This window comes from Rutidosis leptorrhynchoides, chromosome 2 (genome assembly GCF_046630445.1).
Source record: "Rutidosis leptorrhynchoides isolate AG116_Rl617_1_P2 chromosome 2, CSIRO_AGI_Rlap_v1, whole genome shotgun sequence".
Classification (NCBI taxonomy): Eukaryota; Viridiplantae; Streptophyta; class Magnoliopsida; order Asterales; family Asteraceae; genus Rutidosis; species Rutidosis leptorrhynchoides.
The window spans coordinates 529,432,647-529,449,730 of NC_092334.1; the positions used below are offsets into that span (position 1 = coordinate 529,432,647).

The window sequence follows — 17,084 nt, forward strand, 5'->3', positions numbered from 1 at the left end:
CCTATAGCTTCAAGTGTACAACTCATTGATGTGTTTACATCATATTTACCAAGTTTTGACCATCATAACCCTTGTGAAAGTCCAAGACATGTAGCACAACTTTACTTAAGAGTTGTAAGTGTTTTGATGAACCAAAGTTACATCAAAGTCTTAGATCTAACACATACATGAACTTTAAAACTAATAATAAGTTACAAACTTGAAAGTAAACTAACTAATCAAGATCTTAAGATGTAGAACATAGTTCTTAGTTAGATCTTGAAGATCCAAGACTCAAAAGTCTAGATCAAGCATAAGTATACAAGGTTATATTTAAAGAAAACTTATTTGTGTGTTCTTGAACTTTCAAAGTTAACTTTTAGTTCAAGATTAATGAGATCAAGACTAACTTGTAGTACTTGATCATTTAAACTAATTACATGAAATTAAAGTGTACAAAATGATAAAGTAAACTAAGTAATCAAGTAAAAGTTCATGGTTTGTTCATACTTTTAAAGATTCAACCAAGGTTTGATCTTTAAGTAAAGTAAACTTTAAGTTTACTTCAAGAACTACAAGTATGAGTTTATCAACACATGAACATTAAATCTTTGGAAACATTAAATGTAGAATCATAAACTAGTAAGTTTATGTTCTTGTGTTCTTGATAAATACAAGATATTATGAAGAATCAACTAAAGAGTTGATTCTTGAAACTAGTAAGAAAATAATATCAATAAAGTTCATGTAACTAAATAACACCAACATCTAACAAGTATCAAGTAATTTTACAATATTAAAGAACAAAGATGATGATGATGATATGTGAATGTGGAATTCGGTTTTAGCAAGAAAAAGAGAAGAAAGAGTTGTCTCAAGTTACTTACAATCTTGAGAGAAAAAGAAAGGAAAGTTGAAGTGCAAGTTGAAGTGTGTTTTTGAGAGAGCATACAAGTGTGAGAGTTATGAGAAAAAAAATGAAATAAAAACCCCTTATGGGTGTCCCCAAACCGATGGTTTGGTTGAGAAAAAGGGGGAGGGATTTGTTCTTTGGGTCCTTGCATGTAAAGCCTTAAAAGTGTGGATAAAAGGTGTAGTTGCATGGGGATTAAGAGTTAACTAGATTCCAAATGAACAAACTAGCTAGTTATGTCACTAAATGATACTTACACTTTGAAAGACATGGGCTAAGTAGTTCACTTAAAAGGTAGGGTGGGCTTATAAGCCTAAGGTCACAAGTCCATAACACTAATAAAGCCCAAGTTCACGTAATTAACAATTAAATCCAAATAAAGCCCAAGTAACTAACTAATCACCATAGTTAATTAAAATGATTAATAAAATTAATCATGAATGTAAATAATACTTGAAAATATTATTCGTGCAAGTTTCGCGTGTCACAAAGACGTTTCGGGCACTTAAAAGTCAAGTTCGGGCAATCATGGCAACATGTAAATGTAATAACATACATTCGTTTTATCACACGTATTAATAATAATAATTATTATTAATTAAACGTTGGAAATTCCAGAATTATTAATAAATAAACGTTGGAAATTCCAGGGTCGTTACATTACCTACCTGTTAAAGAAAATTTCGTCCCGAAATTTAAGCTGAGGTAGATGGAGGAGTCGGAAAAAGGTGAGGATACTTCCACATCATTTGATCCTCTCGCTCCCAAGTAAACTCAGGTCCTCGTTTGGCATTCCATCGCACTCGGACGATCGGAATCTTGTTGCGTTTCAAAGTTTTTATTTCACGATCCATAATCTCAACTGGTTCTTCCACAAAGTGGAGTTTGTCGTCAATCGTAAGTTCCTCAAGTGGTATGATAAGTTCAGGTGCAGCAAGACACCTCTTCAAGTTTGACACATGGAAGGTAGGATGAACTGAGCTCAATTGTGCTGGTAGATCCAAACGCTATGAAACGGGTCCAACACGTTCCAAGATTTCAAAAGGACCAATGTATCGTGGGTTTAACTTTCCACGTTTTCCAAAGCGAATCACACCCTTCCAAGGTGCAACCTTCAACATTACACGATCTCCAACATTGAATTCAAAGTCTTTTCGTTTAATATCGGCATAACTCTTTTGGTGATCACGGGCAGTCTTAAGTCTAGCTTGAATCTGAGGAATCTTCTCCGTCGTTTCATGGACTACCTCGGGTCCGGTGATTTGCTTTTCGCCTACTTCGGCCCAAAAAATAGGAGATCGGCACTTACAGCCATACAATGCTTCGAAAGGTGCGGCATTAATGCTTGAGTGATAACTGTTGTTGTACGAGAATTCAGCTAGTGGCAAATGCCTTTCCCAGGCCTTTCCAAAATCAATGACACATGCACGCAACATGTCTTCCAACGTCTGAATCGTTCGTTCACTTTGCCCGTAGGTTTGTGGATGATAAGCAGTACTCATGTCAAGACGAGTTCCCATGGCTTCTTGCAAAGAACGCCAAAATCTAGAAGCAAAACGGGGATCGCGATCTGAGATGATCGATAAAGGTACACCGTGTTGTGATACAACCTCCTTAATGTATAATTGAGCAAGTCTTTCCATCGTATCAGTTTCCTTCATCGCTAGGAAGTGTGCAGATTTGGTAAGGCGGTCAACAATAACCCAAATAGTATCGTATCCGCCCACCGTCTTCGGCAGCTTAGTAATGAAATCCATTGTGATCCTTTCCCACTTCCATTGTGGGATCTCCGGTTGCTGAAGTAACCCAGAAGGTCTCTGATGCTTGGCTTTAACCTTCGAGCAAGTTAAACACTTACCAACATAAGTCGCAACGTCCTTCTTAAGATTCGGCCACCAATACTGTTTTTTAAGGTCGTGGCACATCTTGCCCGCTCCAGGGTGAATCGAATATCTTGATTTGTGTGCTTCATCTAGTATAAGGTTCCGTAGATCTCCATAAAGAGGTACCCAAATTCTTCCGGCATAACATCGGAGTCCAGACTCCCTAACCTCGAATCGAGAGACAAGTATGTTCAAATGTTCGTGAGATATGTTCTCCTCCTTGAGAGCCTCATCTTGGGCTACTCTGATCTGACTGTTGAGGTTCAAATGGATGGTGATGTTCAGAGCCCTAACACGAAGAGGTGCCGTCCTCTCCTTTCGGCTTAAAGCGTCAGCTACAACATTGGCCTTGCCAGGGTGATAACGGAGTTCACAATCGTAGTCGTTGAGCGTCTCGATCCATCGACGCTGTCTCATATTCAGTTGCTTCTGATCGAAGATGTGCTGGAGACTCTTGTGATCGGTGAAGATAGTGCTCTTAGTTCCATAAAAATAATGTCTCCACAATTTGAGCGCAAAGACAACGGCTCCAAGTTCAAGATCATGTGTAGTGTAGTTCCGCTCGTGAATCTTCAGTTGTCGGGAGGCATAAGCGATAACCTTTGATCGTTGCATCAGTACACAACCAAAACCACTCTTCGATGCATCACAATAAACAACAAAGTCGTCACTGCCTTCGGGAAGAGATAGGATAGGTGCGGTGGTTAACTTCTTCTTCAAAGTTTGGAATGCTGATTCGTGTGCGGGTTCCCAAATGAACTTCTTACCCTTGTGAGTCAGCGCGGTCAAAGGACGCGCAATCAGAGAGAATCCTTCGATAAACCTTCGGTAATAACTGGCGAGACCTAGGAATTGGCGAATATGCGTCGGAGTAGTGGGGGTCTCCCACTTGCTAATGGCTTCAATCTTGGCGGGATCAACTTTGATACCCTGGTCGCTCACAACATGACCCAGAAACTGAACTTCCTTCAACCAAAATTCACACTTGGAGAATTTGGCGTAAAGTTGCTCTTGTCTCAAGAGTTCAAGTACTAGTCGGAGGTGTTGCTCATGTTCTTCTTCGCTCTTAGAGTAGATGAGGATATCATCTATGAATACGATAACAAACTTATCCAAGTACGGCTTGCAGACACGATTCATGAGGTCCATGAACACGGCAGGTGCATTTGACAAACCGAATGGCATCACGAGAAACTCATAATGACTATAACGGGTCCTGAATGCAGTCTTCATCACGTCACTTTCCTTCACCCTCAACTGGTGATAACCGGATCGCAAATCGATCTTTAAGTAGAAACTCGATCCTTGTAGTTGATCAAAAGATCGTCAATTCGTGGAAGAGGATACCGATTCTTGATAGTCAATTTATTGAGTTCAAGGTAGTCGATACACATACGGAAGGATCCATCCTTCTTCTTCACAAACAGAACAGGTGCGCCCCAAGGCGAGAAACTTGGTTGGATAAACCCTCGATCTAACAGCTCTTGTAGTTGACTCTGTAATTCTTGCATCTCGGAAGGTGCGAGTCTATAAGGTGCGCGAGCTACAGGTGCAGCTCCTGGCACTAAATCAATCTGAAACTCTACGGCTCTCTGCGGCGGCAATCCAGGCAACTCCTCTGGGAAGACATCAGAAAATTCGTTCACAATTCGAACGTCATTCACGCTTTTCACCTCAGTTTCTACCGCTTTCACATGTGCTAGGACAGCAAAACGTCCCTTCTTCATGATCTTTTGCGCTTTCACGCAACTAATGAGGTTCAACTTCGAGGTACATCTCTCTCCATAGATAACTAGTGGTTCGCCATCTCCTTGTGGTATGCGAAGTGCTTTATATCCACAGATAATATCGGCCCTTATCTTGCTCAACCAATCCATACCAACGATCACGTCAAAACTTCCCAGTTTGATAGGTATCAAATCAATTTCGAAATCTGCACCAGCTATGTTGATAATAGCTCCATGACTAATATGGTAAACCTTTTCAAGTTTTCCATTGGCGACCTCGACAAGCATACATTCTTTTAATGGGACTAATGACCAATTAATCTTATCGCAAAAATGTCTACATACATAACTTCTATCCGCACCAGTATCAAACAAGACAAAAGCTAAAAGATTGTTGATTGTGAATATACCTGTCACCAAGTCGGGGTTATCGCGTGCATCCCTTGCATTAACATTAAAAGCTCTACCACGGGGTGGTCCGCTGTCTTTTCGCTTGTTTGGGCACGCATTTCTGAAATGGCCCGTCTGTCCACATTCGTAGCACTTCTTAGGTCCATTGGTGTTCGGCTTCCCATTCAAAGTGGTGACCTTGCAGTCCTTCCCGATATGCCCAGCCCGTTGGCACTTCTCGCAGACAACATTGCAATACCCAGTGTGGTGTTTGTAACACCTCTTGCATTGTGGTAAGGTTCCTTTGTAGTTCGGGTTTGAGTTGGTGTTGTTGTTGGGGTTGGGGTTTCCACCGTTGTTGTGCCTCTTGGCGGGGGTCTGGTCATAGGTTCTCCCTCTGTTGTTGTGGTGGTGGTTGTTGTTGTTGTTGTTGTTGTTGTTATTATCCCACTTTCGCTTTTCGCTACTACCAGCTTCAAACTTAGCCTTCTCCGGCTCATCAATAATGATTTGGTTCATGAGAGTATGCGCCATGCGCATTGCTTCGGGAACATTCGGTGGTTTGGACGATGTGACGTTTCCTTCTATGGACTTAGGGAGTCCCTAGAAGTATCTCTCCATACGCTTGAATTCTGGGGTGACCATTGTTGGACACATAAGAGCTAGTTCCAAAAATCTCCTGTTGTAACCATCAAGGTCGTTCCCAACGGCCTTTAGCTGTATGAATTCCATCTCCATCTTTTGTATTTCGATTCTCGGACAATACTCATCAATCATAGCCGCTTTGAATTCCTTCCATGGCATAGCATACGCCTCATCGATACCTTTCGCTTGAGCTAACGTGTTCCACCACGTTAGCGCACCGTCAGATAGCGTGCACGAAGCAAACTTGGTCTTGTTGTCCTCTGAACAGTTGCTAACTCGGAATACTGATTCAAGTTTCTCGAACCATCTGGTGAGACCAACCGGTCCCTCGGTTCCACTGAAGTTATGCGGTTTGCAGCTCTGGAATTCCTTGTAAGTACACCCATTTCGAACGGGTGGGATAACCGGTGGTGGTGGCGGTGGAGCTTGGAGGTTTCTTTCTGCTGGGGCTGCAGCTACACGTTCTTGGATCATCTCTTCAATTTGAGCAGCAGTAGGTGTGGATCGACCGTTAGCCATGATGTTCTAAACAAAAATTTTGACTCAAGTCAAAATTCAGTATGCAAGTAGTAATAATACAGTATATAGTAACCAACATGGAATCAAAACATCACATGTTATTAAAGAACGCATCTAGGTACAAATACCATAGAATCATCGTACAGTAATGTAAATAGGACATCGTGCAAGAATTAAATAACGCAAAGTTCCATTCATTAATAATAATAAGTTTCATACATCTGAATAAGTCCGTACAATACATAAGTGAAACATAAAACTACAACTAGATTACATAACGAAATCTAATACAAAAGGTCCTACGGTGAAGGTGGGTGTAGGATGTCTAAAACCTGAGCCAACTGCTCCTCGAGCTCAGTAACCCGAGCTCGGAGGGTTCCCACCTCCCTTGTCAATTCTTCGACAGTGGGAGATGGTGGGGCAGGTGGTGCAGGTGGTGCTGGTGGAGCGGGTGGTGCAGACCGCACGAAACGGGGTGCAGAAGTCCCGGCTCCAGAAATAGTCAGCACGTAACGAGGTGCCTTACGTATGAGTGGGTCGGCAGGGTACTGCACAAGCCGCTTACGGGCAGTAACCCTCCGACGCCGACCAAAAGCGTCAGTGAAAGCACGACCCCCATTCACCCCTGGAATGACGGTTCCGTCAGGACGGTACCGCTTCTTCGGTGGGGTGGAGGGTGCCTGTATAGGTACGTCAGCCGGGTCTTCGTCGTCACTGGAGTCTGATGAAGAATCATCTGATGAAGAATCGGCGGATGATGAGTCATCCGAATCATGCGGTGGTGGCACGGGTGGCTGAACTGGCAGTCCGAAGGCGGCCAACATCTCTCTGTGTCTGCCTGGCGGAATCGGCACTAAACGTCCATCTGGAGTACGTCGGCACGGCATGCGCATATGGTTACGGAATGGCCCTTCCCCGAACTCCGCGGGGATCACAACACCACCGATGCAGGGCTGTGACTCCGAGGGTCCGGGAGCAGACGGAGCTGGAATCTCCGTAGGGCTCACGTGTCCATCAGAAGTAGTCATTGGTGCAGGCGGCTGGCTGCTAGTCCCGGAAGATGAAGCGCCGGGGTCACTTGTGCGTATCGGGATCGGTGGATCGGCAACGGTGGTAGGTGGAGTAACTGAAGAGTCTAAACTGACCAAAACGCTAGCAGGTGGTACATCCGACATCTGAACAAGGAAAATAAATTTTCCATGTCAGTAAGTCATAAAGCAAGCACGTATTAAGCCAACAGTTTAAATCATGTATAACAATAAGTAGCATGGCAATAACAGCAAATCGTACGAAGGTAGCATGCAATCGAAAGCAAGTAATAGCATGCAGTAGTGAAATCATGTAGTAGCATACGGCATATAGCAGTAACAGTAAGCAGCAGCATGCAGTAAGTTTAGCGGAAACAAGTAAACTAGCAAGTTGTAGATTAGTCCTATTAGTGAATCCTACTCGGGTCGGTCTTAGACTCACTAATGCAACCTAATTCCCTACAACCAATGCTCTGATACCAAATGTGATGCCCCGTACAAAACCATCGTGTACGAATCATCAACAACAGGATCATTACAAGGTTAAGTACTATATGCATTTTCAAAAAGAGTTTGCATTCAATAATAAAGTGATGTCTAAACCAACATCGAATGTTTTACAATCCAAAAGCATGCTTCACTAAGTAGAAGCAAATAATAAGTGTATGTGACCACAATGGTCGTTACAAGTCATAGTTCAAAAGTACTAATGTTTGAATGCAAAATAAAGTAGTCCATGCGATAACAACTCTAAGCCGCGGGTGTCTACAGCACGACTAGTACACAGCGGAAGCTAACCTCAAGCACCTGAGAAAAACATGCTTAAAAATGTCAACACAAAGGTTGGTGAGCTATAGTTTAAGTATAACAGTATGTAAGGTAGGCCACGAGATTTCAGTGCTACAAAGAGCGTTTTAAAACAGTATGATAAAGTATATGTTAACCGTGGGCACTTGGTAACTAACTTAACGTTTATACCCCCTGAAAGTACACTTGGCAAGTGCGTATGTCTACGAAGTATTAAACACCCATTAAATGCTAGCGCTACTAGCCCGAGTGGGGATGTCAAACCCTGTGGATCCATATCTAAGATTCGCGTTCACGGTTCAAAAACCAATGATTAAACGTTACCGAGCTAAGGGAATGTTTATGCCGTTGTATAACCCACACATATATAAGTTTAAGTACTCGTGCCTAGTATGTAAAACATAAAATCCGCATGTATTCTCAGTTCCCAAAATATGTTAAAGTAAAAAGGGAATGCTATAACTCACAATGATAATGTAGTCGTAAAGTCGGTTCGAAAAAGGTGTGCAAGTAATCGGTCCGAAGGTCCTCAACCTAAGGCAAATAGTACTAGGTCAGTAAATCATCTTAATAGGTTTAAAAGTATGTAAATAAGGTCTTAAGGGTCATCATCATTCATCATCAAACAAAAGGCGTAAAGTAAGTTTCGTTTATGAAAGTAGTTTAAAACAAAAGCTGACTTCGATCAGTCACCACGGCCTCTACCCTTACTGAAATAAGGTGAGACCAGTGGCCATGGCTCCGTATATGAGTCCCTTAAGTGTGGTAAAATTTACAGAAGCAACTCGTCTTCGTTTGACCGTGGCGACGGTCTAAGTGCGAGTAGGTCAGAAATTTCTGCACAACGTTAAAGGACATAGTGACGATCGGAGGGCCATAAATCCTAAACCGTAACTCGGATTAAGACGAGTCTTATATGAAAAGTTATCTACTCGAAAAGACCTATTTGAAAATCATAACACAACAGCCCAGGTCCACTGGTCTGTTACAGAAACAGCAGAACAGTAGGCAGAGAACAGTAAGCAGAAAAATAATGGGTTCCGGTGGGTTTGGTGTTTGATGTTCATCACGGTTCTCATCCTTGATGCCTATAGCTTCAAGTGTATAACTCATTGATGTGTTTACATCATATTTACCAAGTTTTGACCATCATAACCCTTGTGAAAGTCCAAGACATGTAGCACAACTTCACTTAAGAGTTGTAAGTGTTTTGATGAACCAAAGTTACATCAAAGTCTTAGATCTAACACATACATGAACTTTAAAACTAATAATAAGTTACAAACTTGAAAGTAAACTAACTAATCAAGATCTTAAGATGTAGAACATAGTTCTTAGTTAGATCTTGAAGATCCAAGACTCAAAAGTCTAGATCAAGCATAAGTATACAAGGTTATATTTAAAGAAAAACTTATTTGTGTGTTCTTGAACTTTCAAAGTTAACTTTTAGTTCAAGATTAATGAGATCAAGACTAACTTGTAGTACTTGACCATTTAAACTAATTACATGAAATTAAAGTGTACAAAATGATAAAGTAAACTAAGTAATCAAGTAAAAGTTCATGGTTTGTTCATACTTTTAAAGATTCAACCAAGGTTTGATCTTTAAGTAAAGTAAACTTTAAGTTTACTTCAAGAACTACAAGTATGAGTTTATCAACACATGAACATTAAATCTTTGAAAACATTAAATGTAGAATCATAAACTAGTAAGTTTTTGTTCTTATGTTCTTGATAAATACAAGATATTATGAAGAATCAACTAAAGAGTTGATTCTTGAAACTAGTAAGAAAATAATATCAATAAAGTTCATGTAACTAAATAACAACAACATCTAACAAGTATCAAGTAATTTTACAATATTAAAGAACAAAGATGATGATGATATGTGAATGTGGAATTCGGTTTTAGCAAGAAAGAGAGAAGAAAGAGTTGTCTCAAGTTACTTACAATCTTGAGAGAAAAAGAAAGGAAAGTTGAAGTGCAAGTTGAAGTGTGTTTTTGAGAGAGCATACAAGTGTGAGAGTTATGAGAAAAAAAATGAAATCAAAACCCCTTATGGGTGTCCCCAAACCGACGGTTTGGTTGAGCAAAAGGGGGAGGGATTTGTTCTTTGGGTCCTTGCATGTAAAGCCTTAAAAGTGTGGATAAAAGGTGTAGTTCCATGGGGATTAAGAGTTAACTAGATTCCAAATGAACAAACTAGCTAGTTATGTCACTAAATGATACTTACACTTTGAAAGACATGGGCTAAGTAGTTCACTTAAAAGGTATGGTGGGCTTATAAGCCCAAGGTCACAAGTCCATAACACTAATAAAGTCCAAGTTCACGTAATTAACAATTAAACCCAAATAAAGCCCAAGTAACTAACTAATCACCATAGTTAATTAAAATGATTAATAAAATTAATCATGAATGTAAATAATACTTGAAAATATTATTCGTGCAAGTTTCGCGTGTCACAAAGACGTTTCGGGCACTTAAAAGTCAAGTTCGGGCAATCATGGCAACATGTAAATGTAATAACATACATTCGTTTTATCACACGTATTAATAATAATTATTATTAATAAATAAACGTTGGAAATTCCAGAATTATTAATAAATAAACGTTGGAAATTCCAGGGTCGTTACAATACCCTTACTATTTTAACTAATAATAATAATACTAGTATAAAAATAATATTATTACTAATGATAATGATAATACTAATAATAATAATAGTGTTAATAATGATAATAATATAATAAATCAAATGTATATAAGGTATTTATATATTTATATATATATATCTGTATATATGTAATCTGTATATCTGATTATCTAATTTAATCTGTATTCTGCATATTAAAAGATCATACTATTATTAATAATACAAACTTTAATATTTAACATTCATATTAATATTAATAATAATAATAATGAAATTAATATTAACAATAACATAAATAATAGTAATATTAATGATATTATTATCATAATAGGAATAATGATAATAGTAACTGTAAATAGAATGGAAATCTTAGTATTCAAGTTAATACTAGTACTTTTAGTAATCATAATAATTTAAATGATAATATCAATAACAATCATAGTATTGTTAATAATCATGATAATTAATTGAATGTTAATCAAAATAATGATACCTTAATAATAATAAAATAATTTACATGTATCACATTTCATATTTATATATGTATTAAAAGTAATAATATTAATAATTCTAATGTTAATATTTATATTAATATTAATGTTAGTAATACTAATGAAGGTATTAATAATAATAACAACTTATATTATAACTTGTAATTAAATTTAATATATTAATATTACATATTATTAATCATATCTAAATAACATATAATATTTATATCTAACGTATATATCATAATAATTATTTATAGAATTCATACACATTTATATATAACCTTATTTTAATAATCAGTTTATTATCTTGTATTTTATTTTACATACTTAATCTTACTGATATGTTGTATTTTATTATCTTAAATCATTATATATACTTTTGTTTATATATATATATATATATATATATATATATATATATATATATATATATATATATATATATATATATATATATATATATATATATATTACACCCAATTATTCGTGAATCGTCGGGAATAGTCAAAGGTCCAATGCATTTATGAAAAGTAGTTCAAACAATTTTGGGAGTAGGTTTAATAGACTTTGCTTATCGTGTCAGAATCTTATAAAGATCAAGTTTAAATTTGGTCGGAAATTTTTGGGTCGTCACAAATAATTGGAAAGCAGTAGAATTAGAGACAAAAGAATCACATTAGATTACAAGTAAGCAAGCTTGGTGTCTAGGAGTTTGAATTATTTTAAATAATCTGATGTATTGTTTACTTATGGCTATCTAGAAAATAATTCGGTATATAAATATTATTCCCGTCGACGGTGATGAACTATTAAAAACATTCGATGCCCTCACGACATCCACTGCCAAATTTAACAGATACATCCATTTTTTTATTACAATGTACTGGGAGATGATGAAAGTTGTTTAAGATCAGGTTTTGTTTTTAGTTTGATTGAGGAAGATGATATTGATTTTCGGGGGAAAAAAAAGATAATAAAATAAATTAAATAGAAATGACTTGGAATTAACAACTCAGCAAATACATCTGTAAAAATGTCACGTTATCACTATGTAAGTTTAACAAAACATTAGTATTTAGTATATAGTTTAAGTTTATACTAACATTTTTTTGAATATATAACCTATATAAAAATAATTAAAGTATATGATAGCTCTAACCAAAAGTAAGGCTCAAATAATTTTTAATGTAAAGCCCAATAGATACATGATTCACATTTAATAAAAAGCCCAAGACGAAGCCCAACCTATTCCTAGTATATGTTGCCCGTACCATAACCCTAATTCCAGCTTCAATAGCAGCCCTAGCCGTGCAGTTCGTCACCACTTAGAGAACGTAACAATGGGTACGCTCTGCGCAAATTCGTTACATATTTCTACGTTATGTTATATTTTATCATGAATCTAATACAGTTAATGTATATGTTGTTTACTACGTGATAGTTTTTCCCGTTTGATTAGTTGATTGTGGATAATTAGGATTTTAATTAGGTGAAATGTTTTGTGTGTGTTTTTGATGGTGTAATTAATAGGTGCATATACGTATGTGAGTGAGTTATGGAGGAAGAAACAGTCAGATGTGATGAGATTTATGCAGAGAGTTAGGTGCTGGGAGTACCGTCAGCTTCCTTCCATTGTTCGGGTCACTCACCCAACCCGACCCGATAAGGCTCGTCGCATGGGTTACAAAGCCAAACAGGTAGCTTTATCGATGCTATATTTTATATGCTGTATTGCTAACACTTATGAAATGTATGCTAATTTGATAGTTTGTAGTTCAACAAATAATTTAGCTTTCTAAATTAAAAGATTAGTTAACTGGTAATAATCAAACACTTTTTCTCATTGTATTATTTGTTTAGTTTGAGACATTTGTAAGCTTATTTGCTAATCTTCATGTTTATTGTGTTAAAATAATCATGATTAAGTGTACTGTGTTACTATGTACGGAGTATATGTTTATATTACATGAATTATAGATACGATTTGATCCACGAGGCCATAAATTTGCAACAATAAATCGTTTATTGAAAAATAATATTATTGTTGGTATTAATTTTTTTTGTACAGTATGCTGTCAATAGATTTATAACTTGTTTAGTATGTAAAATCATCAAATATCAGTAATTCTGTACGCCTCTGTTTATTTCATGTGTGCTCAACACCTTTTCATACTGTGTTTATTAACCTTAATTTGAGTGGAATAGTTTCATTACTCTTGGGTTGAATGATTTCTGCCAAATGATGCATGATATAAAAAATGTGCAACAATGTGGTGTTTGAATTTTTTGCAGGGCTATGTAATTTACCGAGTTCGTGTGAGGCGTGGTGGAAGGAAGAGGCCAGTTCCAAAGGGTATTGTGTATGGAAAGCCAACAAACCAGGGTGTCACTCAACTTAAATTCCAACGTAGCAAGAGGTCTGTTGCTGAGGAACGTGCTGGAAGGAAATTGGGAGGTCTTAAGGTTCTCAACTCTTACTGGTTGAATGAGGTATGCTACTGACTTGTTTGACCATTTTTGTTTATTTTATCAAGTTTATCATATTGTACGACAAGGGCGTAGGCACAATTTTCAGTCTTTTACTCTGAAACACTCAATTTGGTCGTGTCTAAGCTTTAACAGGTTGGCGTCTATTTCTGAAATGATTCAGATGAAATTTGGTTCCTCACCAAGTTCCATGTTATATTAATTATTTCAACACCATAAATAATTTTCTACAAGCATCTAATTTGGTGTTGTAACAATATTTTTTGGATGTGTAATCAGTGGAACTCGATTTACTCGGTTTTTTGCAACTCGGGGAATAATTGACGATTACTCTGTCAAACTCAGGATTACTTGGAAAATCAGTTAAAATTGTTCAAAACTCGGTCAAAACCGGTCAAAGTTAAACTTGGTCAACATCTAAGTATTCTCGAGTTGCCGATTATTCCCTATAAAAACCCGAACGAGTACTCCCCGAGTAGCGATTTTTGCAACCTTGAGTCTAGTTAAGGCATTAATTTGTTTATAATATTTGAATCTGTGACTTCAGTTTGGTATTTAATAGTAGTATGACATTTACTACTCACAGTAATCTATTCATCTTGCCACCTATAGTTATATGAATAATAATTATATTTTGGTGAATAAGGCGTGCAAAACCTTTTTTGATTGCCATGTTAGACGCATTGGGTGCTAAGTACAACTCTGTAATGCAGGACTCAACTTACAAGTACTTTGAGGTGATCTTGGTTGATCCTGCTCACACTGCTATCCGCAACGATCCACGTATCAACTGGATCTGCAACCCTGTGCACAAGCACAGAGAGCTTCGTGGACTCACATCTGCTGGTAAGAAGTACAGAGGTCTGCGTGGTAAGGGACACTTGAACCACAAACAACGTCCTTCAAGAAGGGCTACCTGGAAGAGGAACAACACTCTATCTCTCCGCCGTTACCGTTGATAACTTCATAACTTCATGCATTGTTTTGTGGTGGTGTCAGTTGTTTTTTTACTAGTTTCCAGCTTCTATTTTGAGGATATTAAACATTGCTGTTTGGGGCTCCAGTTGTTTTTGGTTAAATGTGGTCTGAACAAAGTTGAGTTCATCATCTTTAAGATATTTGACTTCATCAATATCTTAATGCATTATCTGACGTTTTTACGGTTATATTTATGCTTGTAATGCTGCTTTTAGATCCAGTTTTAGTACACTTTTTGGGTTATAAATTTGTTCTAAAAGTGTGGTGGTTTTGTCTTGCTTGGATATTTACTCTGTTATATGATAAATTGATAAGCATGGATAATTATGAAATTTGGGTTATGAATTGAATTGTTCTAAAACTCGTGGGTTATATCATAAGCATGGATTCTGCAGAAAATAAAATGAAATGTGGGATTAAATTGTTGAAGGTTCAAAATGAAGATCAAGATGAAATAATACATCTTGTTTTTATACCTTCATAATCTTGATGGTAAATGTTGTTTGGTGAATGATGAACAAACCATATATCTTACATGACTTTAGTGATGGTTATGAATTTTTTACAAGATCAAAAATGGTTGCTGGAAATCATGGCGCTAAACACGAAAGGTGGTTACGAGCTGAAGTTACATCATTAAAGATGGTTGAAGAAAGTAGCTGAAAATGGTTGCCATTTAGAATCTTCACTCCTGTTGGATTAAATGCGCTCGCAAACTTCTTTCTTTTTCCTGCATCATTTGGAACTTGAAATCATAATACATTTAGTAAAGAAAGCATTTCTTGATTTGCAAGTTTGGATCGAGCTATATGCAACTGAAAACTCTGTAAAAACCATCAAATTCTGACCTTTAGTGACGAAACGATTGTTATCCATGACACTAGCTCTTCAAGACAATCTTTCTCTTGCTTCACAATAATTGAGAGCTCGGTTAACAGATAACATGACTTCTCAGCCTGTTAACAAAAGCCAAACATGTCCGCGCACTATCAATGTTTGATGACAAACTCTTCATTTTGACAGATAACAAAAGGATCAGAGTACGTCGTACCTGATGGTCTAAGTTTGTGATCGTCAATTCTATATTTTCCAACAGTGTCTCAGCGTTATCCATGACATCACGAACTGCTAAAGCATCACCCTGCGTTTACCAACAATACGATAACCTTTGAATTACGCTAGTAGTATAGTATCACATACTAAACGATAAAAAAACATACAAAAATACCTTCGAATCATGGACTAATGGAACGTTGAGGGACGCCACCGATAATTTCCTAACCACTCGACCCACCGATTCAAAGTTTTTAGCCTCTAATTTCGACCATTTTTCTAACAAAAACAACTGCGAGTTCATGAGATGATATAATTTGATGTCATTTTTCAGCTTTTGTACTTCCATTTGTTTTGCCATGTTTGAATTCTTTATAGCAAGTATCTTGAGCCATGCATTAAATGTCTTCTTCTACATAACAACATTAGTCAATAAATCAACTTTAAACTTTTATTAATTTAATTCTCTTAACATAAATCATTTTTTTGATGTTACCTCTGCCAAGTTTTTAACCGTTGACATAGCGGTTTCTGCTCTAGCATTAGCGAACCGCCATTGCAGTAACCGATTACTCATCAAAGTGTAATAAAGTCGATCTGCTTCTTCTGTGGACACCGCCTTTTTCTGCCTAAAATACTTTAAAACGCCACTTATTCCACCACCACGATTACTACGTTCACCGTTCATCTTACCGCCGGGACTTGGTGGCTTCGGGGGCACTGGGGAGGGGCAAGGGGCAACTCGGCCGGGTGACAATGCCCAAGCAGAAGGAGAAGTAGGTTTTTTTCGTGGCAAAATTTGAACAAAATTGCTTTCGTTGACCGTCTTTTTCTTCTTAGCCACGGGACTAGTAATACGAGTGTTGATATTCTTTGGACTATGGATGTTAAGTGATAGTTTATTTGATTCGGGTTCTCTAAAACTTCTGGCTTTCGCGTTTGATCTTGAGCGAGATTTGGGAGGAGATGTGGACGATTTTTCGCTTTTGCAACGTACGAGGCGAGTATTAGGCTGTTTTCCGGCGAGCGGCAGTGGGTAAGGGCTGCCGGAGCAAGGTGTGTGATCCATTTTAGAGAGGTTTTTTCTGTTGGTTATTTTGCGAGTACTAACTGATGGTATTTTATGGAAGTATGGTTGCATGGAGGTCCACCTTTGACTTAAATTTAGTTACGGAGTATATTTTGTTGAGGGCACGTTTAGAGTACATGGGTTGAAGTCAACAGTTGACTTTTCAGGTGAGACTTGAGAGCATGTAGTTTTTTCTTGCCAAAAATTTGTCACCATTTCTTCGGATTATTTTATTCCTTTAGGCCGAATGATCCTGCGAGTTGGGCTAATTTCGAGATGGCAAGTTTCTCGAAGTTGTGAATGTGAACTTATAAAACCTTTTTTTGTTCATTTCTTGCCAAAATTTGAGGACACGTTTAGTGTTCATTTGACATACTCTTATTTTTTTCATAAAAAGGGTAACATGATATTCAGCAGGTGGTAGGATCTCTTCTGTTACAATCAACATAAAATTAC

General features: G+C 37.3%; 2 protein-coding genes across 2 annotated transcripts; one reads left to right on the forward strand and one right to left on the reverse strand.

Moving 5' to 3' along the window:
- Positions 1-13,309: 13,309 nt before the first annotated feature.
- On the forward strand, positions 13,310-14,487 carry LOC139889600 (large ribosomal subunit protein eL15z-like). The gene is made up of 2 exons (XM_071872543.1): positions 13,310-13,531; positions 14,242-14,487. Exons 1-2 carry the CDS (start codon positions 13,310-13,312, stop codon positions 14,485-14,487), a joined length of 468 nt encoding a protein of 155 aa, XP_071728644.1.
- Positions 14,488-15,191: 704 nt separating this feature from the next.
- LOC139889601 (QWRF motif-containing protein 7-like) lies at positions 15,192-16,628 on the reverse strand. The gene is made up of 5 exons (XM_071872544.1): positions 16,056-16,628; positions 15,735-15,971; positions 15,558-15,647; positions 15,355-15,462; positions 15,192-15,251 (listed from the first exon to the last, which is right to left on the reverse strand). The coding sequence occupies exons 1-5, from the start codon at positions 16,626-16,628 to the stop codon at positions 15,192-15,194; spliced, it is 1,068 nt and encodes a 355-aa protein (XP_071728645.1).
- Positions 16,629-17,084: the final 456 nt, after the last annotated feature.